General features: G+C 42.6%; 1 protein-coding gene and 1 long non-coding RNA gene across 2 annotated transcripts in view; both read left to right on the plus strand.

Moving 5' to 3' along the window:
- The window catches only part of LOC114550623 (uncharacterized), a 15,925-nt gene extending 4,049 nt beyond the window's left edge, over window positions 1-11,876 (plus strand). The window contains exons 2-4 of the long non-coding RNA XR_003691720.1: window positions 7,864-7,920; window positions 10,619-10,708; window positions 11,833-11,876. This is a non-coding gene — a long non-coding RNA (uncharacterized LOC114550623). The remainder of the gene's footprint in view (window positions 1-7,863; window positions 7,921-10,618; window positions 10,709-11,832) is intronic.
- Window positions 11,877-11,879: 3 nt separating this feature from the next.
- LOC114552972 (collagen alpha-5(IV) chain-like) lies at window positions 11,880-25,768 on the plus strand. Its single transcript, XM_028574067.1, has 17 exons — window positions 11,880-11,909; window positions 12,021-12,065; window positions 14,206-14,268; window positions 14,669-14,722; window positions 14,834-14,860; window positions 16,306-16,380; window positions 17,960-18,022; window positions 18,128-18,163; window positions 18,464-18,511; window positions 19,156-19,230; window positions 19,544-19,588; window positions 19,721-19,783; window positions 19,917-19,961; window positions 21,443-21,496; window positions 21,586-21,627; window positions 22,214-22,295; window positions 25,680-25,768. The coding sequence occupies exons 1-17, from the start codon at window positions 11,880-11,882 to the stop codon at window positions 25,766-25,768; spliced, it is 936 nt and encodes a 311-aa protein (XP_028429868.1).
- Window positions 25,769-26,036: the final 268 nt, after the last annotated feature.

Consider the following 26,036-nt stretch of genomic DNA (forward strand, 5'->3'; position numbering starts at 1 on the left):
GAACTCCTCTTTGATCTAGGAAATGATTAAAGGAACATTCTCAATTCACACAACTTTCTCAATGATAGTCACCAATTCGAAAAGACCTGAAACTAAGTTTAAGCAGACAAATGAGATGAACTTGGTGAAAAAAATATATATATTAAAGCGCCCATATTATGCTCATTTTCAGGTTCATAATTGTATTTTGAGATTGTACCAGAATAGGTTTACATGGTTTAATTTTCACCATATTTTTGTTGTACTGCACACTGCTGCAGCTCCTCTTTTCACCCTGTGTGTTCAGGTCTCTGTTTTAGCTACAGAGTGAGACATCCCACTTCTGTTTCATCTTTGGTGGGAGTCCCACATGCTTAGTAGCTAGGTAAGGATCACACCAGATAGCTATCTGCTATCTATCCTGCCTTGTACTGACCGTACAAGGCTAACCTGACTCCGCCAGATGGATTGCTTCGCATTTGCTTGGCATATCCATCTGGGAACTTTCCGTTGGAGAACTTTTGGGAAGGGGCGGAATACTAGTTATTTGATTGGATGAACCATATGTCTATCACCTATGTTGGTGATAGACGGGCCAAATCAACCAATCATATCCACGAAGCTTATGAAAATACAACCGCAAGCCCCTACTGCTGCAAGCAAAGCATAGCTCGTAAGCTCAGCATGCAAGCAACATGTCGGTAAAGGAGATTTGCCATTTGTGTAACGAGAATTTAGGAATAAAAGGCACCATTTCAGGTTCCTGGTCCATATTCCAAAAGAAGGATCCAAGAGAAAAAAAGCATTAGCGAGCGGCTAACAGGATTAGAGCTACCACTGGCTGATAATACTGGTTAGCTGATTGGATAAACCATCGGTCTATCACCACCTAACCCACCTCAAAACCAACGCTGATTGGCCCGGTCGTTTGGCTAACGGCTCCAAATTTTCTCTGCTCAAGATGCCAGACTGATCTGGGAGTGGAAAACTGGAGCTCGCGAGATCAGGACGGTCTCACGAGGCTAGTACAAGGCAGGATTAGCTGGGAGACTTCTAAACGAGGGCGCACTTCCAACTTAGCGTGGAATACCTGCAGAACAGGGACATGTAGGTAGTTATTGTGTAGATTAGGGTGAACTAGTGTGTGTTGTAGCAGTGTTTTGCCATTGAGAACGAGGGGGCCTAATCGCTAGCATGCTAGTGGTTTCGGCTAGTTACGTAGAAAGTCGTGCAGATTTTGACCAGCTCACCCGGAGACTGAAGGCAGGACACATTCAGAAACCGTATCTCACTCAGAACACCATGGATGGATTTTTTTCTAAGTTTGTATGTGTGTGTAAGCACCAGAGACACAAAAGAACACCCCAAATCCCAGAAAAAGTGATTTATTTTTTCGTAATATGGGCACTTTAACAAAACATTTTTACTTGAGCCTCACTGAATAATCCAGGCCAATTCTCTTTGAAGACACTGACAGCTGGGCTGAGGGTCACCACCTCCACTCTTCGCATTTAAAAAGGTTTTGGACATTTTTTCTCTGATTGTCATCGCGTTGTTCTTCTTCATCGTTTCTTAAACAAACTCAAGTGTCTCTTTCTCCAATGTGTCCTCATTTTCTCCAACAGGTTGGGGAGGAAGCTAATTAACCTCTGCTTTCTTTAGCCTTTTAACATTTTTGACTGGGGCTGCATTGCTGGGGCTGCATCGCTTATTTGCTTCCTCTTTAATGTGTTTACTTCTATTTCAGGATAGGCATATTTTCGTGATTTCAACTTGGCACGGTAGTTGTGTATCTTGTACTTCAGGCGTTGCTGCCAACCATACAACCCTGCAAAGGACCCAGGCTCCTTAAGGGAGCATGGTGGCCCATGGTGGTTCTGTGTTTGAATCCAGTTCGTTCCGGGCCTTTCTGTGTGGAGTTTGTATGTTCTCCCCATGTTTGCGCGGGTTCCCCCACCATCAAAAAACATGTACTAGGTTCTCCAGTCAGTGCCCTTGATCAAAGCACTGGCTCAGATCTGGAGATGGTCCCCTACTGCTCCCTAGAGGGATGGGTTAAATGCAGAGAATGCATTTCACTACACGTATGTGAACGTGACAATAAAGTACCTTGGCCTTTCAGCCACTGAGCAAATTTGCTGACCTGAAAGGTAGGCTGAGTAAGAGAATATGGCTTTGGCAAGGTCTTGCATTATTGCCGATTTAACACTGGCATCATGGAAGTGTGTTCCAGTGGCATGTTTTGTCTTGTTTGTAAGCTGTTTGTAAGAAACGGCACTGGCCATGGAGCAGAGCGGCATGACGCAGGGAGAAGACTTGTGTCTTGTGAGCTGGTTGATGCAGAATCATTCACAGCGTTGGTGTCTACTTCACTGTTCTCTGCAGGGTAGCTGTTTGTCTGAACTCAGGGTAGAGGACAGACCTGATTCATCTAGTGGACACAGGTCAAGGCTGACCAAAGGCTCTTTTCACAGTGGCCTTGTCATACAGGTCGGCTGTTGAGATGACACTGAAAAATTGGTTGCCAAAATCTTTGTATAATAATCCAAAGTCCCCATATAATTGGAATGTTTCAACGATTATTGAAACAAGATCTTCCACCGTATTTGGAATTCCGTATGGATGCTTTATTTTTTGTATATCATGTTCTTCAATAATGACTCACAACACGATGTGAGTATGTGTTGTCATCACCTGTAGTGAGAAAGAAACAGAATAGATTGTAATATGTTGAAATTTGAAATGTTTATGGCATGATGACAGAATAAAAGTGTAAAACCTACTCTGATGTGCAAATGAAGTGTTTCAGGGACACCATTTGCCCATCTGCTGTACTATATGCAGCCAAGGGGTATGCATCTGTCATTTCTGCATGCTGAATGACTTCAATCTTGGCTGTTGGCTCTACTTTGAAGCTTCTCAAGTGCTCATGGTACTACCCACTCAGCAACTTCAGAACGAAGACAGGGCTTTCACACATTATTTGGAGTATTTCTCCAAAGTCAGACAATCCTCCTGTTGATCCAAAAGGCAAAAACATTCCAACAACAGTAGTTGGTGCCAAACATGGTAACCAATGCCCTGGGAAAGTTCCTTGCAATTGACTCCTTAATGCTGTCTGTTAGTACCTCCACGGACACCTGGGTCATTGACTTCAGTAAATAAATACCTACAAGTCCATGTTTGGTTAAAAACTCTGCACTGTGTATCGACCTTTCTTTCTTTTTTGGGGGGATAACAGCTCATTCACGTCCATGCTAACGTGCTAAAATTTGGAAAAAGTCAACTTGTAACAAAAAGTGACAAACTTCAAAAATTTGAAGTCCTCCAGATTACCCATAGGGGGACACGTACCCCCTGCAGTCCTCCAGAGTACCCCTAGGGTGACATGTAATAATCAGTCAGGGGGGGTCCGCAAAGGCCTAATTTATGGGGGGCTGGGGGGATTCCAACCCCCCGCAATAATCCAAATTGGGAGTTTTGGTCCCTTTTTAAGGTTTTCGTTGCTTTGTTTGATATTTTCGCTGCTTTTTTCAAAATTTTTTGGGGCACTTTTCTCGATGTTTGTGTCTCCTTTTTGGTGTTTTTTTTTTGCCCAAAAAAAAAAGGCGACAAAAACGTTGAAAAAGCAACAAAAACATTGAAAAAAGTGGCACAAATGTTGGAAAAAAAAAGCAATGAAAACATTACAAAGTACCACAAACTTGAAAAAAAAGCCCAATTTGGATTATTAAATTATGCCTGTGTGTGAACCTCTCTGTGGTCTCGCTGGATTCTGGCCCTTTTATAGAATCTGATATCTCGGATGAAAAAAAACAATGAGGGCGAAGATGACAATCAATCAGATCAGATCAGATCACAAGTTCACGATGGGGGAAAATTCACACTTCATTACCGTGAGCGAGGGCTTGCCCTGGCAGTCTCTGCTTCTCTACTCGTTGTATTTGTTAGGTAACTTTCCCATGTTTCTGTGTCTAAGTGAACAACAGTCTTTAAAGTTGTTCCAGTGTGAAACAAGAAGAAACAAGCTGTAATGTAACCCTACAGGACTAATGTTCAGCATCAGTTAGCATCCACTAAAAGTTGTTGACAGATTATTATTCTAAGAGAGATAGATACAGAGATAGACCTTTTAGTTAAAGATCCTTTTAGTTTAACACGGAACAGCCCCGAAATCACCATCACCAGACTACACCAGACTTCATGTAAATAATCTTTTCAAATAATAAAGTTTTTGTCAAGTTTTTGTCACTTTTTTCATGTTTTTGTCACTTTTTTCAACGTTAACTAGAATTTTGGTGATCAATAATTAGCCTGTGCCTATGTTATCTCCTTATACCTACGCTCTCCGTCTCTGTAAGATTGGAAATGATTGAGATTTCTCTTGGCACAGCTACCAGAAGACTTCACACTTTAAGACAGGTTGCTCACGCCACATCTATGCTCACCTAAAGTATTATTAGGAGCACCTGTAAGATTTCTTGTTAATGCAATTATCTAATCAACCAATCACTTCAGTGCATTTACGGGTGTGGTCCAGGTATAGACAATCTCTTGAACTCCAGTGGTGGAATGTAACGAATTACAAATACTTTAATTACTGTACTTAAGTACATTTTTCACGTATCTGTACTTTACTTAAGTACAATCAATAGTGCATACTTTTCACTTTTACTTCGTTACATTTTGCAGCAATTATCTTTACTTTCTACTACACTACATTTCTACAACGTCTGTTACATTTTCGTTACATTTTCTAAACAGTTTTTCCCACTGCCAAAACGTCTTCCTGACCGGCACACGTTTGCAGTCCGCAGGGAAGCCTTCAGCAGCGGCTCCTGGACTGGTGGAAGCCCGTCCACCTCCCGGTGCCGTTCGCAATATTACGAATCCCACTATGGCCACGCCAAGACCTGCCCTTCAATAGCATTGCATACCGCTCCTGGTTCACGTACGGTTAATATACAACCCGTATATTTATCTTAAAAACACTCCCGGTCCTCCTCAGCTGTGAAGCCACATACTTGTTGTCCAAGCCTGTGTGTTCTCACTAGATAAATGTGTGCAGCATTCACTGTCCCGTGGGAAATAATGCAAAATCATGCAGATCACCCTGATAGATAACCAGAATTGTAAGTCAGAATGTAAACTGGGCCACAGATGGTAAGCAGAATTACATTAACTAAAACTAACTTAATTAAAATGCCACAGCCCATACTGTTTTTTTTTTTTTTTTTTTTAGAATATAGACATTAAGAGAATAAATTGTTATGCAAGTACTTTTACTTTTAATACTTAAAGTACATTTAAAATCTGGTATTTTTTAATTTTACTTAAGTAGGGTTGTCATTGTTGTACTTCTACCTTTACTAAAGTAAATATATCTCTGGTTATTTCTACTTTTACTTAAGTACTCAGATTCAGTACTTCCTCCACCACTGCTGAACTCCAAACTGAATGTCAGAATGAGAAAGAAAGGTGATTTAAGCAACTTTGAGCGTGGCATGGTTGTTGGTGCCAGATGTGCTGGTCTGAGTATTTCCCAATCTTCTCAGTTACTGGGATATTCACACACAACCATTTCTAGGGTTTACAAAGAAAGGTCTGAAAAAGGAAAAACATCCAGTATGCAGCAGTCCTGGGGCGCCAAAATGCCTTGTTGATGCTAGAGGTCAGAGGAGAATGGGCCGACTGATTCCAGCTGATAGAAGATCAACTTTGACTCAAATAACCACTCGTTACAACCGAGGTATGCAGCAAAGCATATGTGAAGCCACAACACGCACAACCTTGAGGCGGATGGGCTACACCAGCAGAAGACCCCACCGGGTACCACTCATCTCCACTAAAAATAGGAAAATGAGGCTACAATTTACACGAGCTCATCAAAATTGGACAGTTGAAGAGTGTAAAAATGTTGCCTGGTCTGATAAGTCTCGATTTCTGTTGAGACATTCAGATGGTAGAGTCAGAAATTGGCGTAAACAGAATGAGAACATGGATACGTCATGCCTTGTTACCACTGGGCAGGCTGGTGGTGGTGGTGTAATGGTGTGGGGGATGTTTTCTTGGTATACTTTAGGCCCCCCTTAGTACCAATTGGGCATCGTTTAAATGCCACAGCCTACCTGAGCATTGTTTCTGACCATGTCCATCCCTTTATGACCACCATGTACCCATCCTCTGATGGCTACTTCCAGCAGGATAATGCACCATGTCACAAAGCTCACATCATTTCAAATTGGTTTCTTGAACATGACAATGAGTTCACTGTACTAAAATGGCCCCGACCGTCACCAGATCTCAACCCAATAGAACATCTTTGGGATGGGGTGGAACGGGAGCTTCGTGCCCTGGATGTGCATCCCACAAATCTCCATCAACTGCAAGATGCTCTCCTCTCAATATGGGCCAACATTTCTAAAGAATGCTTCCAGTACCTTGTTGAATCAATGCCACCAAGAATTAAGGCCGTTCTGAAGGAGAAAGGGGGTCAAACACGGTATTAGTAGGGTGTTCCTAATAATCCTTTAGGGGAGTGTACGTCAGTAGCAGTAACACTCAGCCATCACCGGAAAAGTGACTTCACTGGTCTCCGTCGAAGGTGGAAAGGCTCTCCGTAGATGGGCTCTGGTAATGCTGAGTCCTGACTGAAGTGTATAGTGTAGAGGAGCAGCCGAGCGTGTTTCTTCTTGAAGTGGTTATCTGGGGGACATATTTGCGTGGCTTTGAAACCCAAACAGTGGGATGTATCCTGCAGGTGTAACAGTGCTCTTCCTGTGATAACTGCAGCAGACATCTTATCTCCTCTGCCTCCGTCTCGCTGCCCCGACACGTCCTGCAGCAAGGCATCCTGGGTAATGTTGTGCAGGGTACGGGTGTCTCAGAGCTGCTGTCAAACATCAGTTAGTTATAGTCAACTATTAACAATCGCTGTCTTCCTGTCCACCATGAATGTGTGTGTGTGTGTGTGTGTGTGTGTCTGTGCCTATGTGTGTCTAGGTGTGTGTGTCTGTGTGTCTGTGTGTGTCTGTGTGTCTGTGTGTGTCTGTGTGTGTGTGTGTTGGTTTGTCTGTTTGTGTGTGTCTGTGTGTGTCTGTGTGTTTGTGTGTGTCGGTGTGTGTGTGTGTGTGTGTCTGTGTGTGTTTGGGTCTATGTGGGTGTCTGTGTGTGTGTGTGTGTATGTGTTTCTCTGTGTGTATGCGCCTGTGTGTGTGTGTGCACCTGTGTGTGTCTGTGTGTGTGTCTCTGTTTGTGTCTGTGTGTGTCTGTGTGTTTCTTTCCATCCTCGCCTCCTTGCTTTCATCCTCTTTCTTTTTTCAACTTTGTCGCTTTTAAAAAAAGTTTTTGTCGCATTTTTTCAATATAAATGTTTTTTTTCTAGTTTCTTCTCTCCTCTGTGACAGTAAACTGAATCCTCCTTTCTTCTTTTACTTTCTTCCTTCTTTGCATTTCTTTCCTTCCCTTCCTCCTTCCCTACTGAGTCCTTTCTGTCTTCTTTCCATCCTACTATCCTTTTCTTCCCTCCTTACATTCTTACTTCTCTACTGCGTCCTTCCTTCCTTTACCTGAGTCTACCTGTTATTATATATATATGATATTGACTTTTCTTTCTTTCTTGTTGCATTTTTATTTATCTTTCAGACACTCTTCTCCTTTGTTGTTTTGGACTCCGGAGCTGCTGTAACGAGGGATCAATAAAGGAGATCTTATTGTCTTGATTAAACTTACATACATATAGACATATTATCTTTGACTTCAGTCGATGGTCTTCCACCTATGATGTCTCCCTCTGCTTTCTGTTCTGAGGAGCTAAATCATATTATATATTTGATTATATATTATATTATAATATGATCTTAAACTTACGTTGTGTCTCGGCAGGTGTGTCACTGCAGCGGAAAGTCTCTATGTCACTGTGAGGGGGTCAAAGGACAAAAGGTGAGAAGATCTGTCTGTCCGTCTGTCTGTCTGTCTGTCTGTCTGTCTGTCTCTCTATCTCTGTCTGTCTCTCTATCTCTCTCTCTCTCTCTCTCTCTCTCTCTCTCTCTGCCTGTCTGTCTCTCTCTATCTGTCTATCTGCTGCCCTCCAGTGGTGACAGGCTGTCACTGCAGATATCATGAAACTACCTGAACCTGAACTGGAGTCTGCTGATGGTTTCTAAACCCTCTAATCTGGACCAGTACACTGGTCTACTGGGGCAGTACACTGGTCTACTGGAGCAATACACTGGTCTACTGGGGCAGTACACTGGTCTACTGGGGCAGTACACTGGTCTACTGGGGCAGTACACTGGTCTACTGGAGCAATACACTGGTCTACTGGGGCAGTACACTGGTCTACTGGACCAGTACACTGGTCTACTGGGGAAGTACACTGGTCTACTGGAGCAATACACTGGTCTACTGGAGCAGTACACTGGTCTACTGGAGCAGTACACTGGTCTACTGGAATAATACACTGGTCTACTGGGGCAATACACTGGTCTACTGGGGCAATACACTGGTCTACTGGAGCAATACACTGGTCTACTGGAGCAATACACTGGTCTACTGGGGCAATACACTGGTCTACTGCAGTATAATGGTCTACTGAAGCAATACACTGGTCTACTGGAGCAGTACACTGGTCTACTGGGGCAGTACACTGGTCTACTGGAGCAGTATACTGGTCTACTGGGGCAGTACACTGGTCTACTGGAGCAGTACACTGGTCTACTGGGGCAGTACACTGGTCTACTGGAGCAGTACACTGGTCTACTGGGGCAGTACACTGGTCTACTGGAGCAGTACACTGGTCTACTGGGGCAGTATACTGGTCTACTGCAGCAGTATACTGGTCTACTGGAGCAATACACTGGTCTACTGGGGCAGTACACTGGTCTACTGGGGCAGTATACTGGTCTACTGGGGCAGTATACTGGTCTACTGCAGCAGTATACTGGTCTACTGTGGCAGTACACTGGTCCACTGCAGCAGTACACTGGTCTACTGGGGCAGTACACTGGTCTACTGGAACAGTACAAATGTCAGTCAGCAGGCTCTACTGGAGCGGTACACTGGGATACATGTTGGGCATTCTCTCCCTCGTTCCACCTAGCTATGCTCCCCCAGACCACCCCATTCAAAACCATCAGTTGCAAGCACCTCTGACCCCAAAGTCTATCAGTTTTCCATTTTGGTCCGTGTGCAGTTAATGACCTGCATATTCTGCAAAGTAGAGGGCGAGAGAGAATACCATTGCAGTATTTAATAATTGGAGCCCAGACGCAATTTTCTCAATTAATGATCCTCTGAATAAAAAACAGAAAATTGGAAAAACAGGTTAAAGATCCAAGTTTTTAATTTGTCAAGGTGGAAAAAAATGAAAAATTTAATTTAACACATTTTTCTGTTTTTTCAAATGTCCGTTTTTGCTTAGAAAATTAGAAAAAAAAACATCAACAACAGAAATAAAATAAAAAAAAATAAAAACAATAGCCTACCAATAAAAATCAACAAGAGAAAATGAAATATGTTTTATTTCTAAGCACGAGATGTGACATCCAGCTGAAGTCTGGAGTCTGTGTGGTACCTGGGACCACCCAGGTGTGAACTCTGTGATCTCAGATGTTTTCAGTGGGAAGAATAAAGGTTGGTTCCTCTCTGCTGAACATGAAACGTCCGTCTGTTTGCTCAGGAACCTGAATGCACCGGGACCACAGCAAGGACCTACCTACTCCTGAAAACAAACAGAAATGGGGATTCACCCCCACTGCTTCTTGCTAAAATAAAGTGATATATAGATACATATACAGTATATACAGTATATTGTGCTAAGCATAACTGAATACACCCATGCTGCCTTAATTGAAAACATTTGTAAAAATCCAACCTTTAAGGACACCAATTTCCTTGTGAATGAATAATGTATCGTAAATAGATAAATGTTCTTCCTTAAAATACAGGGGGCATAAGTCATAAGATTGGCATGGTTTTTTGTCGGTTAGCCTAACGGCTGGTTTGATTTGCATTGAGAGTAGATTTTTTGGAAAGTACCCCATGCCAATCTCTAGGTATGGTGAAGGGTATGTGATGATGTGGGGGTATGGTCAAGGGTATGTGATGATCTGGGGGTATGGTGAAGGATATGTGATGATGTGGGGGGGCTATTTTAATTCCAAAAGCCAAGGGAACTTTATCAAGGATGCATAGTATCCTGGATCCATGAACTAACTGGCCTAACATAGGGGTGTACTTACTTTTGCCCCCTGTATTTTAAGGAAGAACATTTATTTATTTATGATACATTATTCATTCACAAAGAAATTTGGTGTCCTTAAAGGTTGGATATTTCCTAATTTTTTTAATTAAGGCATTAAGATCAATTTCCAAAAGATGATTTTTATACCTCTTTTTAATCAACTTTAGCATGGTTTCATAAACTTATGAGTGCCACTGTAACAATGCCTATATGTATTGTCCCTTCCTGCTTTTGCTCCCGTCAGAACTACCACTAGAGGGTGTCGCCACTAGAAACCTAAATATAAGTCAGAATGATGCTGGAACAAACGACCTCCCGAGTTTACTGCCTCTGTGCCGACAGCAGGTTTCTGTTCTGCACCTCATGAAGATCTGTCTCTGTTTTCGTCCTCTACAGGGTGAACCTGGCTATCTTGGATATGACGGACTTCCTGGAGTGATTGGTTACCCTGGATATGAGGGTCACCAGGGCTCACTTGGAGAAAAGGTAACGACATCTGAAAAGTGAACAGAGCAGACATGTTTTTTGAAAGGATGATGAGTGATTATTGTTAGTAATATTAATAGAATTGTTATTATTATTTAACTTTAAAATGTGGAGTTCCTCAGGGTTCTATCCTCGGCCCTCTTTTTTTTTTAAACACTAAAATAACCTTGATTCAGTGTCTGTGTGATTGATATCTAGGGCCCTATTTTAACGATCTAAGTGCATGGTTTGAAGTGCCTGGTGCAGGTGTGTTTAGGGCGTGTCCAAATCCACTTTTCTTAGTTTGACGGTGGAAAAAAGGGTCCGTGCGTCGGGCGAATGGTACTAAAGGGTTGTACTTAGTGTCTTCATTAATTCTTGTGTGTTTTGGGTGTAACATGCAATAAACCAATCAGGGATCATCTCCCATTCCCTTTAAAAGCCAGGCGTGTTTGGACCTTGGAGCATTTCTATTATGATGGAGGATTTACACCGTAATAGTTTTATTTGTAATCTTCTGCATGTGTGTGTGCTGCTGTGCGTCCCTGTGTGTGTAACAAGCATAGTGTGCACGCTGCTGTGCACGAGTCTAGGAGCATTTTACTAATGCTCTGTTAAAATAACAATGAAATGCTGCGTTATTGACTTTAGACCAGGTTTTTGTTGGTCAATGGCGCGATCACTTTCCGCCGCCTCAAGATAGCAATACTCCCAGAATGCACCTGAACACACCTCCCTGTAAGACCAGCAAGCCCGGAATGCACCTGAACACAACTCCCTGTAAGACCAACACGCCCATTGGCGCACAGATGGGTGCAGGTGCATTTGCTGGATGGGAAATTGACAACTGCGTCGGTCTTAAACTAGCAAAGACACTTGCGTTGGACTTTGCGCTGTGCTGCGCCGGGTGCAAGATAGGGCCCAGAGAGTGAAGGCAGGTTTCAGACTTGAAACACAAAGTTTTAACGACTTGTTGGTCTTGATTTGTAAACCTGGAGACACAACAGTGGCGTTGTCCGTTCATTTCCTTACAAAACCCACTGTGTGGCTCCCTCTACAGTCAGCTGAATACCATTATTATGAATCTCAACGATCTCTGCACAAGTATTGGGTCATTCTTTTCTTGTTGTTTGTTTTGTCCACAGGGTGAGCAAGGACAAGCAGGAGGTTCAGGACTGAAAGGCTCTCGGGTATGACTTTTATTAAACTGCCTTTTTTATCTGTTTCTGACGCGACAGAGTTTGACCTGCCAGATTTTTGTAAACCTGACTGAATGGAGATTAAATAAGTAAAGGATCCGTCATATCAAGGTCTGTCTCTCTGTTTTCTCCAGGGACTTACTGGAAAACCAGGTTTCCCAGGACCTCCGGGACTGCCGGTAAGAACCAGGACAAAACATTCAGAGTTTGTTTATACATAGAGTACATAAAGAATGTACACAGAGAATAGAGAAAATGTACGGCATGTAGATAACTTAGACTGTGATCATGCTCGATGAAACTGATGTTTCCAACACAGCGCCCATGTTCCTCAAGTTTAAAAACCGAAAGGTTATTCAAATTCACACAATGAGACAATTTAAAGACTATATATTGAGTGTTTAAAGTGATGGTTGGGAGTAATTTCACCCTAGGGTCCTTTGCACCACAACCTCGAGCCAAACAACCTCCCAGAAGCTTTTTTCACCTGGGTCAAACATTGGGAGAGTTAGCGTTATAAATAATACTTGCCTGCTGGCTTCTCCTCTCTGCTGCTACAGGCAGTAAGACGAGTGCTTAGGGACATCTACAAATTACAACACCGAAAAGAGATACAACAAAAATATTTATCAATTTAATGATTAAATAAGGTAATGTCTCCAAACTTACCTCAATTATAACTTGTCTGCAGCTAGTTGTACTACAGCACTTTTAAAAAATAAGTTAAATTAATAAATATTTTGTTTAAATATATTATAGTGAGTTACAGCTCATTGCAGGGATGTAGTCAAGTCCACCTTTGTCGAGTCCAAGACTAGGACTAGTTGAGACCAAGTCAAGACTGAGTCCAGGACAGAAGTAACGTTAATGTGAGCGTTCATTTGTAAAAAGACTGCGCACAACCACGAACGTAATACAATACACGATAACCAATCGTGTATACCATAATCGTTTGAATTGTTTTACCTCATTAAACCAGTAATACCAGACGTAAGTTATGGTAACTTTATGTCCAAGAACATTACCTTTATCTTTCGCTATGTTAGCTAACATTAACACATAGATAAGGCAATAAGGCTAAGCAGCCCCAACATGGGGCGAACGCTGTGTGTCTTTTTAAGCGCAGTGCTGAGAAATTCCAGGTGATTTCTACCGTATAACCAAATTTGATAACGGCAGAATTGGCGGACATCTTCATTTGTTACAGTGTGTGTGAATCAATGAAAATGAATGGTAACAACGTTAGCAGGGCACGCAAATGCAGGGCGTGCCGTGCAAAGATAATCTAGGGTGTGATTTAAGTTGATGATAACAGAATGGGCTGCAGACAAATGAGTGACAAATATTCCTTTATTTCTATAACCTGTGCAAAAACAACAGATGTATCCTTAGCAATAGTGACACTAAAAATGTATTTTATCTTAAAGAAAATAATATTGATTTCTTTTTTTTTCAATGTAATTGAAATCTCTTCAAATAAACTAAGAAGACGTAGTGACGTCTGAAGTCAAACAAGTAAAATCTAAAGTAGATTACGTCCCAGAAAGTTTAAAAACTGCATCGAGATTAATTTTTTCATCTCGACCGGTTGTAATCTTTACACATTTCTATATTTTTGTTCACCCATTTACAGTGCATCCTGACATGTCTATTGTTTATCTGCCAGGGTTCTGATTTACTCTCATTGCTCCTCGTAGTGTTGTTTTTCAAAGTAAAAGCTGCAAAAAGCCCTGGTATTATACCTGCGCAGCATCAAACAGCGGACAGACTTAGTTAGCAACGTGCCATTGTGACTTCGCGTAAACACACACACCACTGTTATCTGGACGCATTATGAGCTATCCGCATGTGTGTCTACGCTGTACACAGCAGACGGCAGTCTGCAACGTCACAGCGTAAACATACACGCCCCTTTCTGAAGCCACGTGGTGTGTTATCGCGAGGCTACGGTTGGGTTTAGGAAACGTCAAACGCGCAACCCAATCCCCGGTCTCCTAGATGTAAGTCTGTTTGATCCATCCTCCCCCCCGACTTTCTTGACTTACGTAATTATCTATTAAACTGATGAACATCATATGGCTCAATTCAAACGGGATCAAAAAGTAATTTGTCTTTCCCCGTTCACTACCGTTCATGTTTTTTCCGAGTTAAGGTCCCGTGGCGGCCTCTCTATACCTGCGCAGCATCAAACAGCAAACAGACTTAGTTAGACACTAGCTGGTGAACATAGTGGAAAAATGAGCAGCTACACAGACTAGAAAAAGGCGATTTTTTGAATGTGATTTTCTGAAAACACTGTTGTTGTCTATGTTTTCTTAGGGACTTCCCGGACATGAAGGACCCCTCGGTCGCCCAGGACTCCCAGGATGCAACGGGACAAAGGTAGCCACCTCTTTATGTCTCCGTTGATCTAGCCATGCGGATCATTACTAACGCAAAAGTTGTCATTAGGACAAACAGCTTTTTTAGTTCAAGGTATGAACATACCCGGACTTTTGGGGACTGGGCTTTCTCTGCCAATGCTCCCCCACTCTGGAACAGTCTACCACTTCACGTCCGCTCTGCCCCATCAGTGCCCATGCTCAAAAAGCACCTCAAAACATTGCTTTTCACTAAGTCCTTTGACCCCTAACCCCCCTCCACTCCCTATTTGTTAAGCGACCTTGGGTACCTTGAAAGGCGCCATATAAATCCAAGTTATTATTATTATTATTATTAATATTATGAGAAAATACTTTTTTACTTTCTTTCACTGATTGATGTGTTGATTGGTTTCTTCCAGGGCGATGTTGGTTACCCAGGGTTTCCCGGGGTTTCAGGACCTGTCGGCCTTCAAGTAAGTCCTGCTTAGCAGTGATTGCTTTTAAAACATTTGAATCACTGCAGACTAAAGCTAAGCTCGACTAATTAGCTTGACTAATTAGCTAACTCTGCTCGTGTGTTTCAGGGTGAACCAGGACTGCGAGGTGCAAAGGTAACACCTGAACACATTCACATTCTGTCATGATAAAACCCGGTATCTCCAATTCTTTAAAGGTGCCCGGCCACACGTATTTCATGACTTGTGGTGATGTCTGAAGGTCTACCATGGACTCTGTAACTTGGTTACCATGTTTCAAGCCATTCTAGCGTGGTATAGAAAGCCTGCAGGAAGACTCAGCTCGATTTGTGCCAGTTCTCATTAATATTCAACAAGCTAAGCTGTTTGAATCTGATTGGCTAATGAGAGCGTGGCTTTCAGAATCCTTATACCCAGCCCAACTGGGCGAGCTCATGACTAGTAATGAGCTCAGGCAGTATGATGTCAGACTGACCAGCTTCAGTGGCTAGAGCTGACAGAGGAGGTAGCAGTTCCTTTTCACATTCACCACATAACACAAACACATATGGACCTGACAGATTTAAAAAAATGCAAGTAAAAACGGTTTTGTATAGCAGGGCACCTTTAAAGGTACAATGTGTAGTGTTTTAACTGACTTATCCTCGTAAGCGAAGAATTTCTTATCTGTATTTACATTGGACAGGTAAGTCCAGGGAGGCTTCCGTGTCGTTCTGCCCATTTGAAAAACTATAATGGCTGAGAGGGACATAAAGCACCAGCCGACCTGTCTAGCTAATTCACAACGCGTTTTTGTTCAGAGCCAGCGTCACATGACTGAAACCAGCTGAAACGGAGAAGGAGATCAGTGAGAGGCTCTTGTCACTGCCCCTGCAAATTTGAAAGCCTGCAACTGCACTTTAGTTCATAATGGAGGATCATACTCATGCCGAGCCACAGGAGAAGGAATCCTCGTTGCCAAAAAAGTGAAAATTGGAAGACATGTTGTCATAGCGTCTTGGTACATAACAGTTACATGTACTATTGAAATATTTACGAATGTAATTATATGCCAGTCTTTAGGGTTGTGTATTGGCAAGAATCTGGCGATACGATATGTATCATGATACACGGGTCACAATTCAATATATTGCAATGTATTCTGATACTGTGCGTAAGGCAATATATTGGGATTTTTTTTTTAAATATAATTTTCGAAAAAATAATATTTAAAAAAAGGACGTGATGTTCATAAAAGTCAAAGAAGTTTACTTAGGTAAACAATTCAGTCCACAGAAAATCAAACTGCCAGTTTGGGATTGTGGTTCCCATCTTCTTAGTGAGCTAATGTTGATATGCTAAAGCGTCCATATTTTACGAGATGGGGGTGGGAATCTGTTGCATAGGCAGTTTAGTAAACCCCTCAGCTTACAGGACACCTCAGAACATTTCATTAATCTTTATTAATACACAGTGGAAGGAAGAAGCTGTTCACCCCACAACTCAAACACTGCCTGTTTTAGGATACACTTAATTCTTCAATCTTAGACATAGAAACAACAGTTACACTGATATGTATCTCCTGATGTTTCTGGTTTCAGGGAGACACGTTGGCCTTTTCCAGGCCTCCGGATATTAAAGGAGCAACAGGACCACAAGGACCAAACGGAGTAAAGGTCAGTAACTGTCACACATTGAGGAGACTTCAATCAGGACAGTAATTAACACGGGGCTTAATAGGTTGACATGTTAGGCTATGTTCAGACCGCAGGCAAAAGTGGCCCAAATAGCAGATTTTTTTTAGGGGTCAAGTGACCAGGCCAGACTTCTTCAGAAGTAGTGTGAACACTCAAATCTAGCCCAAATCAGATTTAGACCACTTCCATATGTGGTCCTGAATCAGACCCAGGTCTGATTTTTTTCAATTTCAATTTGATATGACTTTTACGTCAATATACATCAATGTGGCCGGCAGGAGTGAGCCCTAGACACAGACTGTCACATTAAAAACTTGACAACGCATACAAAATGGCAATCCACATAGACCTCTGTAGTGAATTTGCAGCCGTAACCCCGTAAAAGGCCAAACCAGCTAATGTTGTCTCTCTTTCTCTTCATTCTTCTCCTCCTCAGCAACTCCTCATCAATGTTACGGCTGCCATTACACAAACGATAAACGCGAAAATGTTGAATCTCTTCCATAACCTCCCTAACTTTAGTGCAGCGGCGTGCTGCGTCTGATGTCATTGTTATTGATCTTTTGCGCATGCGGGTCAGTTCAAAACCGTAAACATTTCACACTAGAACCTGATATAGGCCACATTTTAAAAGGTCATGTGAACAGCCAAACAAAAAAATCAGATCTGAGCAAAAAAATCTGAATTAAGATTTATTTATTTGACTAGGACAATGCACATTAATCAACATTTCTGTAAATGCACCAGTGATAACTAGTTTTAAACTGTAGTCCTAGTTACCTAGCATGCATGTCTTTATGGTGGGAGGAAACTGGAGCACCCGGAGGAAACCCACGCAAACACAGGGAGAACATGCAAATCCACACAGACAGGCCCTGCCCGGACCAGGGATTGAACTCTGCAGTGCCATCTTGCTGTGAGGCAGAAGTGCTAACCACTAAGCCACCGTGCTGCCAATTAAGGATTAAGACTTGCGGTGTGAAAGTAGCCTTAGAGACTTTGGCAATTAGTCTCATTGAGTATGTTTACATGCAAACCAATGTTCCGAATTTGATACAGGTCATGTAAACAGTATAATCCGGTTGGATGTACCTAATAAGGCCTTTTTCTGAATATACCATTTTCCGATTAAGACATGTGTGATATTCTGGTATTATTTGGGTTTTAGAGATACGTATGCGGAATGAAACACAGCCATACATATCAACAGGTGTTTTGGATATGAGTACACATCAGCACAATAGTCACTTCCATAAGCCATGTAAACAGCTCAGAGGAATATTGCCTTTTTTGGAATTAGGGCAAAAACCGGAATAGTATGTGCATGTTAAACATAGTCAATATTACATTTATAAGGGGTATAGAGGCCCAAGAATTTCCTTGTGTCTTTCCAATGCCTCCTCGGTGGGAGGGACGCAAGTGGAGGACTCGAGGAGGCAATTAAGGCGACATGAGAAGCACCCATAGACGTCTTCCTGAATGAACTTACTGTACGCTGAGCTTCATTTCTCTAATTGGCTGGTGGAGAGTGTCCTCTGATTGGCTGTTTGTGTTACAGGGGCTAAGTGGAGATCCAGGGAAACGCGGCCCGCCAGGACCACCAGGACCCGCCGGGCTTCCCGTACGCCTCAGATCTTAAACTGTCAAACTTTATTTAAACATTTAAACTGTGATCAATGGCTGAACCAACTGACATTAGCTGTTTTTTGTTTTGTTTTGAATTTAGGGAAGTCCAGGGTTTGCGGGGTTACCAGGAGAAAAGGTCAGTGTGCTGAACATGCTGAACTGATCTGAGAACAGTTTGCGTCTTCAGGCTTGTTCACACTTTTACTCAAATATCTCAACTACAGAGCCACCATAGTCCCAATCTTGTTTGCGTAAGGGTGTATCTTATATTCTCAAGATAATAAAGTATTTTTCTGGACTTTGGGGGCTCTGCAGTTAACACATGAGGGACTTTATTTAGAACTACAACTAATCTCCTTCAGTTGTTTGAATCCCTGATGTTGGTTGGTTTTGTGACTTAACTTTCGGTCCTGATGATGCTGTGTTTTTGTTTCAGGGTCAGGAGGGCCCCAGTCCAGTGATACCAGGCCCCCGCGGACAGAGGGTGAGCTAATTTGTCTTGTTTAACCCCCAATGCGAATACTTACGAATAATTACGGACCAAACAGTTCTAGAGCCCTATTTTAACGATCTAAGCGCACGGTGTGAAGTGCCTGGCGCAGCTGTGTTTAGGGCGTGTCCATATCCACTTTTGTGGCTTAAAAAGGGCAGTCCACAAACCAATGAGAGCCGTCACTGATGCTACATTTATTATTTTTACAGACTATGGGTAAAGCGCAGAGCATTGTGCAGACTCTTCACTCATTGGTTGTGCTTTGAAAGGTCAGCAGCAATGAAGTCAAAGTTTTAAAAATAATTTGAAGTTTGTGTGCCACGCCAAAGGTTGGCTCTTCCTCCGAGTTGTCTCCATCGCTCTCCCCATAGGAAAACAATGGCACAGCCAGCGCTGAAGGGTTTAACCGCCGATCATGTGTAGGATCTAAACTTTAGAACTATGACAAAGTTCCTCTGGTCAGGAAACGCTAAACTAAAAGGTCACATCATCCGGTGATTCACACTCTGATTGTAATGTGAGCAGACACGTGTGGGATAAGACACACATTAAAACCTTTCTAACCTGTGAAATACCATCTTCACCATCACCATTATCATCATCACATCATCATCATCATCAGCTGTGGTTTTCAGGGTGATCGCGGTCCGCCGGGCATCCCTGGACAAAAAGGAATTAAACTTTATGCTGAAGGATCCAAAGAACTGAAGGTCTGTCTGTCTGTCTGTCTTTATGTCTGTCTGTCTGTCTATCTGTCTGTCTGTCTTTATGTCTGTCTGTCTGTTTGTCTGTCTGTCCGACTGTCTGTCTGTCTTTACGTCTGTCTGTTACTCTCTGTCTGTCTGTCCGACTGTCTGTCTGTCTGTCTGTCTTTTTGTCTGTGTGCATGTCTGTCTTTATGTCTGTCTGTCTGTCTATCTGTTTTTCTGTCTCTCTGTCTCTCTGTCTGTCTATCTGTCTGTCTCTCTACCTATCTGTCTTTCTGTCTGCTTGTTTTTACTGATGTTTTTGGTTGTATTTCAGGGAGAACCAGGTGAAGTTGGAATGAAAGGTTGTCGTGGACTTCCTGTAAGTCAAAGCCGTCTCACACTCTGCCTGTCTGTCTGCCAGAATCATACACTTATTAAGTAAAACCATGTCAATTATTGTTTTGATCGACTGTTGAGTGAGACTGATGTGTGCGTTTGTTTTCTGCTCCAGGGTTTGCCGGGGAGACTGGGGGATAAAGGTGGTAAGGGCGGGATAGGTGATCCTGGCTCACTGGTAAGAGAGAGAGAGAGACCTGAGTACTTAATATATCACAATAATCAAAATGTGTAATTTATTTCATTTTGTGCTGATGAAATGATGAAACCTGAACCCTGATCGTACATGTTGTTTGGTGTTTGTGTTGCAGGGTAAACCGGGGAAGGATGGAACTCCAGGAGAGCTGGGACAACAGGTAACATGCTAAGCTAACAGGAACGCTAACCAACCATATTCAATGTAGACAGCAGAGGTGGGAGTAAGTCACACATGTGCAAGTCACAAGCGAGTCTCAAGTCACTGTGGTTAGAATCAAGCAAGTCAAATCAAATCCCTGCTATAAGTAGCCTAGAAATCTAGACGCACCCTAGCGGCAGCAAATGTAATTTGCAGCCAGGGTCGTCTAGGAACTCTCTGTTGGCTTGTGAGCTGGAAAAAAACAAACTCTAGCTGGGCCAATCACATCGTGTATATAGTCAGTGGGCGGGGCTTATGGCTGGTGCTGCTGGCGAACAGCGGTCTTTGGAATCGGCTTTGGCCGTGACTCTGGAAGACTTGGAGTTCAGCTTTTCTTTGAGAAAAGAACAAAGAACGGCACTGAAGTCATTCTTAAAAAAGGAAGATGTGTTCGGAGTTTAAAGTTTAATGTATCAACTAGCGTTGCTCTGGTTGGTTGAAGCGCTATCCTATTGCGTGCAGAAGGAGTTTGAAAGACAACCGTTTATCCCGCCCCCCCCCATCCCGGATTGAGCCCAGGCAATGGTGAGTTCCCAGACCCAACATCTGGATGTGGGTCTGGCTTGTCAGGCTACGCTGTAAGTCTAGTAAGTCACAAGTCAAGACATACAAAATGTGGATGATCTCCCTCAGTTTTCACACAGACAGTTGTTTCTAGCTAACGTTTTACCAGCCGTTAATTAATTGTTGTATTGAGTTAAATGTTGCAGTGGTCATGTCTGTGATTTTTGAGGTGCAGACCTTGCACACCACTTTTCTCTTCTTACTACGCTCATTGAATACATAATCCTCGAATCCGAATGTTATCATTTTTGGCATAACCCTCTCCACGATGGCTGCCTCTTGCGTTGGCCTCTGCTGGTCTGCCGCGGTCTGGATCGTGTTTTGAAAAAAAAAATCTCTTGAAGTCTTGAAAAAAAGCCAATATTACTTAGTATTAAATTAAGAAAAAGTCCTTTCGAGTCAAGTTTTAATGCAGCGTTCCAGACACAATTTTTAGCACGTAAGTTACGACTTCAAGTCACGACTCACGACTTGGTAGCGTTCCAGGCAGAGTCACGACTAACAACCCTTCTCTGGTCGGATGATCTTCGCGTCAGCAAGCCAAGCTCTGGTGTCAACAAAAACAAACAAAAACTGTAACTGGGAGTACAATCCTCTGGTACCAGTTCATGGGGAGTAAGTTACGTTCCAGGGCACTTTCACGGGGAGAAGGTTGTGAAAACACGAGTTATGGGCTGCCTGGAACCATCAAGGAAGTCTTAAAGTCAAAGTCATGTTGAGTCGTTTATTAATGGCAGTCTCAAGTCCTCAAATTTGCAACTTGAGTCCCCCACCTCTGGCAGACAGCCCTTACTGATGGAGATCTCCTGTGTTGTACAAGCCGATCAGTTATTCTGGGCTGTAGACATGAAATTAACCTGAGCTGTGTGTCTGCAGGGAGACCCAGGGAATCGTGGGTACCTCGGTCCTCCAGGAATTGAGGGAGCCACGGTGAGTATACCGTGTGATGTACAGGAAGTATTACTGCAGTAGTACGCTCAGTACTGTGTCACGGAGTTTATGCATGTGTCTGTTTTTAGGGAGAGAAAGGTGATCGGGGTTTCCCAGGTCTTCCAGGAGAGGTGAGTCTGTCAATCATTGGACCAACAGTTCACAAGGCTACAACAATAGGAAACATATGTCTATAAATTATAATGGGGGCCGTGGCCAATGGTATACAGTCTTTATGTTTAATATGTGTATGTGTGGCTGTGAAGGCTCTTAGCTCCACAGTAGCCTTCTCATGAATGGGTTTGTATGATGTTGTACAAAAACATATGCACAACAATCTGTCTGATAGCCTACAAAGTTAAGGTGACGCCGGCTGGACACAGTTACTGTAAGTGATCTTTACAGTTGAGTTTAGCCGACAAAATGTGACCGTCATACGGCTACAACTTTAGATTAGATTCAACTGTATTGTCATTGTGCAGAGTACAAGTACAAAAACAACGAAATGCAGTTTGCGTCCAACCAGAAATGTAAAAAGGGCAGAAAAGGACAATGTGATATACAACTATAGACAGGACAATATATAGTGCAGTGTAGACAGTAGTGTAATGTTGGTTTACAGAAGGTGGTTTAGAGTAATATAAATTAAATATAAATATTTGCAGTATGCCCAAAATTTATAACCTTCCCTGGATACGTGTTTGTGTCTTTTATCAGACGGTCTGGATCCACACCGTTCTGAAGGGCCAGCGCGGTGTCCCCGGGCCCCCCGGACCACCAGGAGTCCAAGGACAACAAGGTAGTATCTAGACCAGAATTATAGGTTAAAACATGAAGGGTTGAAAACAAAAAACTCTAAAGTTCCCGACTTTAAAATTTTTAAATTCTGTCATTTTTTCATTTACTGGGTCAAAATTTTAAATTCAAACTTCGTCTTTTTTGTCGTTTCTGTCACTTTTTCGTCGTTTTTGTCCCTTTCTTCATCATTTTTTTCACTTTTTTTGTCGCTTTTCCTGATCTTTTTACGTTGTTTTTTTCACTTTTTTCATCATTTGTGTCACTGTTTTTGTTGTTTTTGTCGCTTTTTTTTATTTATTTTTTATTTTTTTATTTTTTTTTTATAACTTTTATTTGTCAAGTGCAAGAGTCAGACATAGATTGCATACAGGATGACAATATCTTTTTCTTTTTCATAAACTTAAATGAACAACATCCCCGCCCCCCTCCTCCTCCCTCCCCTCTCCCTATGAATAAGTATGTAAAAATAATTGAAAAGTTAAACAGTAATAAAAAAAAAAAAAAAAAAAAAAAAAAAAGCTGTGTGTGTGTGTACTTGGACATACAGTTATATACACCTATTCATTAATTGTACAAAGTAAATATCAGTCAATCAGTAGCCGCTTACTCCTCAGTCATCAAAGCAAGTCATCCGTCATTTGATGTGTCCTAGAGTGAACATGTCATGGGGGGGGGGCAATCTGCCGCTGGCAGACCGGAGCAAAGGGAACGGTACGTATATAACCATGCAGTGAGACTCTACAAAGATACTTCCCGAGCTGGCATCCTATCTAGATAGTTAAGTAGTGGTCTCCACTGAGTATAGAACCTGTCCGATGACCCTCTAAGTGAGAACTTTATCTTCTCCAGTTTTAGGAGGCCTAAAATGTCGTGAAGCCAGACTTTGATTGATGGTGGTTGGGGAGACTTCCACAGTAGCAGAATTCTCTTGCGAGCAATAAGAGAGGCGAAGGCAATTACGTTATTTTGAATGGCTGTGGTACGGAGGTCGTCTGGGGGCTTGCCGAAAATAGCAACATGTGGGGTAGGAGTTAAAGTTATCCCCACTATATCTGAAAGTGTTGTAAAGACTAGTCGCCAGAATTCAGACAACTTGGGGCATGCCCAAAACATGTGTGCAAGATTGCATGGAGTCTGTGAGCATCTACTGCAATTCTCATCAAATTTGTCTGGGTAGAGCTTTGATAGTTTGTCCTTACTATAGTGTAACCTATGGAAGACTTTAAATTGTATTAGTGACAGTCTAGCACAGCTGGATGACGAGTTAACAACCCCATGGCTCCCTCCCAGAAGACCACAGAGAGATTCAGTTGGAGTTCTGACTCCCAGCTAGTCTTGATCTTATGTAGAATAGATTCATTGGCTGGGGACAATAAATTATAAAAATAGGAGATATGGCTCTTTGTCAGGGTTCGAGCCTTGAGAGCCAGGTCCATCCCGCTGGGTGTTGGTACCTGTGGGAATGACGTGGCGTGTGTTCGCAAAATCCCGCAACTGGAAGTAACGGAAAAAGTCAGATTTATGTAGATTGAAGGTAGAGATTAATTGGTTGAAGCTCGCAAATATACCGTCGATGAACAGGTCTCCCAGACTACGTAGTCCATTATTTTCTAAAACTGAGAATCGTGGATCAATCTTTGCTGGGATGAACAGGTGATTATTGCAAATAGGAGTTGCTAGAGGGAGGGTGAGCCATCCGGCGGTGTCTTATTTGCGTCCAAATTTTTAGAGTTTCAATAACAACCGGATTAGAGGTAAAGCTCGACGGGGAGAGGGGCAAGGCGCTACACGTTAGAGCTAACAGCGACGAGGAGCAGGAGGCTGCCTCACTCTGACACCAACTGGATTGAGGGGAAGTAAACCAAGATATGATCTTATGCACGTTAGTTGCCCAGTAATAGCCAATCAGATTGGGTAGACCCAGTCCCCCAGCCGATCTATCCCTACAAAGTAGTGCACGACTTGCCCTTGGTCGTTTACCAGCCCAGATGAATGATGAAATAATGTAATTTATAGCTGTGAAAAAGGACTTGGGAAGGAAGATGGGCAGACATTGAAAAACATATAAGTATCTTGGTAACACATTCATTTTTATAATTTGTATCCTACCAGCCAAGGACAACGGCAGGTAATTCCATCTTTGCAAATCGGACTTGACCGTCGCTGTCAATGACGTTAGATTTTGCTCTTGCATTGTTCGTAAGGATCGTGTAATTGTAATGCCAAGGTATTTAAATCCTGTGTTAGCTATTTTAAATGGTATACTTGATGGTGATATGTCTACAGCTAATCGGTTGATTGGGAAGTATTCACTTTTCGAGATATTTAGCTTATATCCGGACAGATTACCGAAAGAGTTTAGCAGAGTCAGGATACGTGGGATGCTTACCAAAGGGTCACTTACATAGAGGAGCAGATCATCTGCATATAGCGAAACCTGATGTTTTATCCCCCATCTTTCAATCCCTCCAAGTCCCTCCTCCATTTTCAAAGCAGCTGATAGTGGTTCAATTGCTAGGGCAAATAATAACGGGGATAGCGGGCACCCCTGTCGTGTTCCCCGAAAGAGGGGGAACGGAGTAGAACGTTGGTTGTTCGTGCAAACAGAGGCACAGGGGGAGGAGTAGAGTAATTTGACCCATGAAATTAAGTTAGTATTAAAACCAAACTGTCTCAGGGAAAAGAAGAGATAGGCCCACTCCACCCTGTCAAAGGCCTTCTCGGCGTCAAGGGATATTATTACTTCCGGGACGTTAGAGGAACACGGCGAGAGGATGACGTCGAGAAGTCTTCTTATGTTGGAGTATGAGTGTCTGCCCCCTATAAATCCTGTCTGGTCTTCGGAGATGATCCTGGGCATGACAGATTCCAATCGCCGAGCTAGGATTTTCGCGAGTATTTTAACATCTACCGGGAGAAGTGATATTGGTCGATAAGAAGCGCAGCTCAGTGGGTCCCTACCCTTCTTATGAATTAGGGAGATGGAAGCTTGCATAAGAGTGGATGGCAGGGTGCCGCATTGAAATGAGTGGTTAAACATTTCGAGTAATAGTGGAGCCAACTGGTCCGAGAATTTTTTATAGAACTCGACCGGGTATCCGTCGGGGCCTGGGGATTTGCCACTGTTCATTGAATGTATCGCTTCTTTAATTTCTGAGAGAGTGAGAGCCGCGTCTAGTCTCAGATTGTCCTCGGGTGACACTTTCGGCAAGTCCAATTTTTCAAAAAAATTATTTAGTTGGTTTTCATCTGCGAGGGACTCTGAGGCATATAGTTGGGAGAAGAATGATCTAAAAATGTCATTAATTTTGTCCGGGTCAGAGGCCATTGAGTCTGATTCATCAGTTATCTGAGTAATTTGATTAGATGCTGTTTTTGCCTTCAGCTGATGAGCCAAAAGGCGTCCAGCTTTGTCACCATGTTCGTACACCGACCCCCGAGAGCGAAGGAGAAGCTGTTCAGCCTCAGAAGTGAGAAGAAGATCGAGTTCCGTTTGGAGTCTTAGTCTTTCTTTATATAGATCCGGGGAGTTTGCAAGCGAGAGCGAGTTATCTAGCTGTGCAATGGCTTCCCCCAACTCCTTCTGCCGAAGCCTGCGCAATTTATTCGTATGTGACATGAGAGAGATAATTTTACCCCTTATGTAGGCTTTGAGAGTGTCCCATAATGTGGACGGGGAGGTTTCATCATTCTTATTAGTTTCACAGAAGAAAGTGATAGATTCAGAAATATGTTTGCAAAA

Source organism: Perca flavescens, chromosome 3 (genome assembly GCF_004354835.1).
Source record: "Perca flavescens isolate YP-PL-M2 chromosome 3, PFLA_1.0, whole genome shotgun sequence".
Lineage (NCBI taxonomy): Eukaryota > Metazoa > Chordata > Actinopteri > Perciformes > Percidae > Perca > Perca flavescens.

Coding starts and splice junctions, on each gene's coding strand:
- LOC114552972 (XM_028574067.1), top strand. CDS start 11,880: ATGACTTTTATTAAACTGCCTTTTTTATCT. Junction 16,381..17,959: donor AAGGACCAAACGGAGTAAAG/GTCAGTAACTGT, acceptor TTTGTGTTACAG/GGGCTAAGTGGAGATCCAGG. Junction 18,023..18,127: donor CAGGACCCGCCGGGCTTCCC/GTACGCCTCAGA, acceptor TTTTGAATTTAG/GGAAGTCCAGGGTTTGCGGG.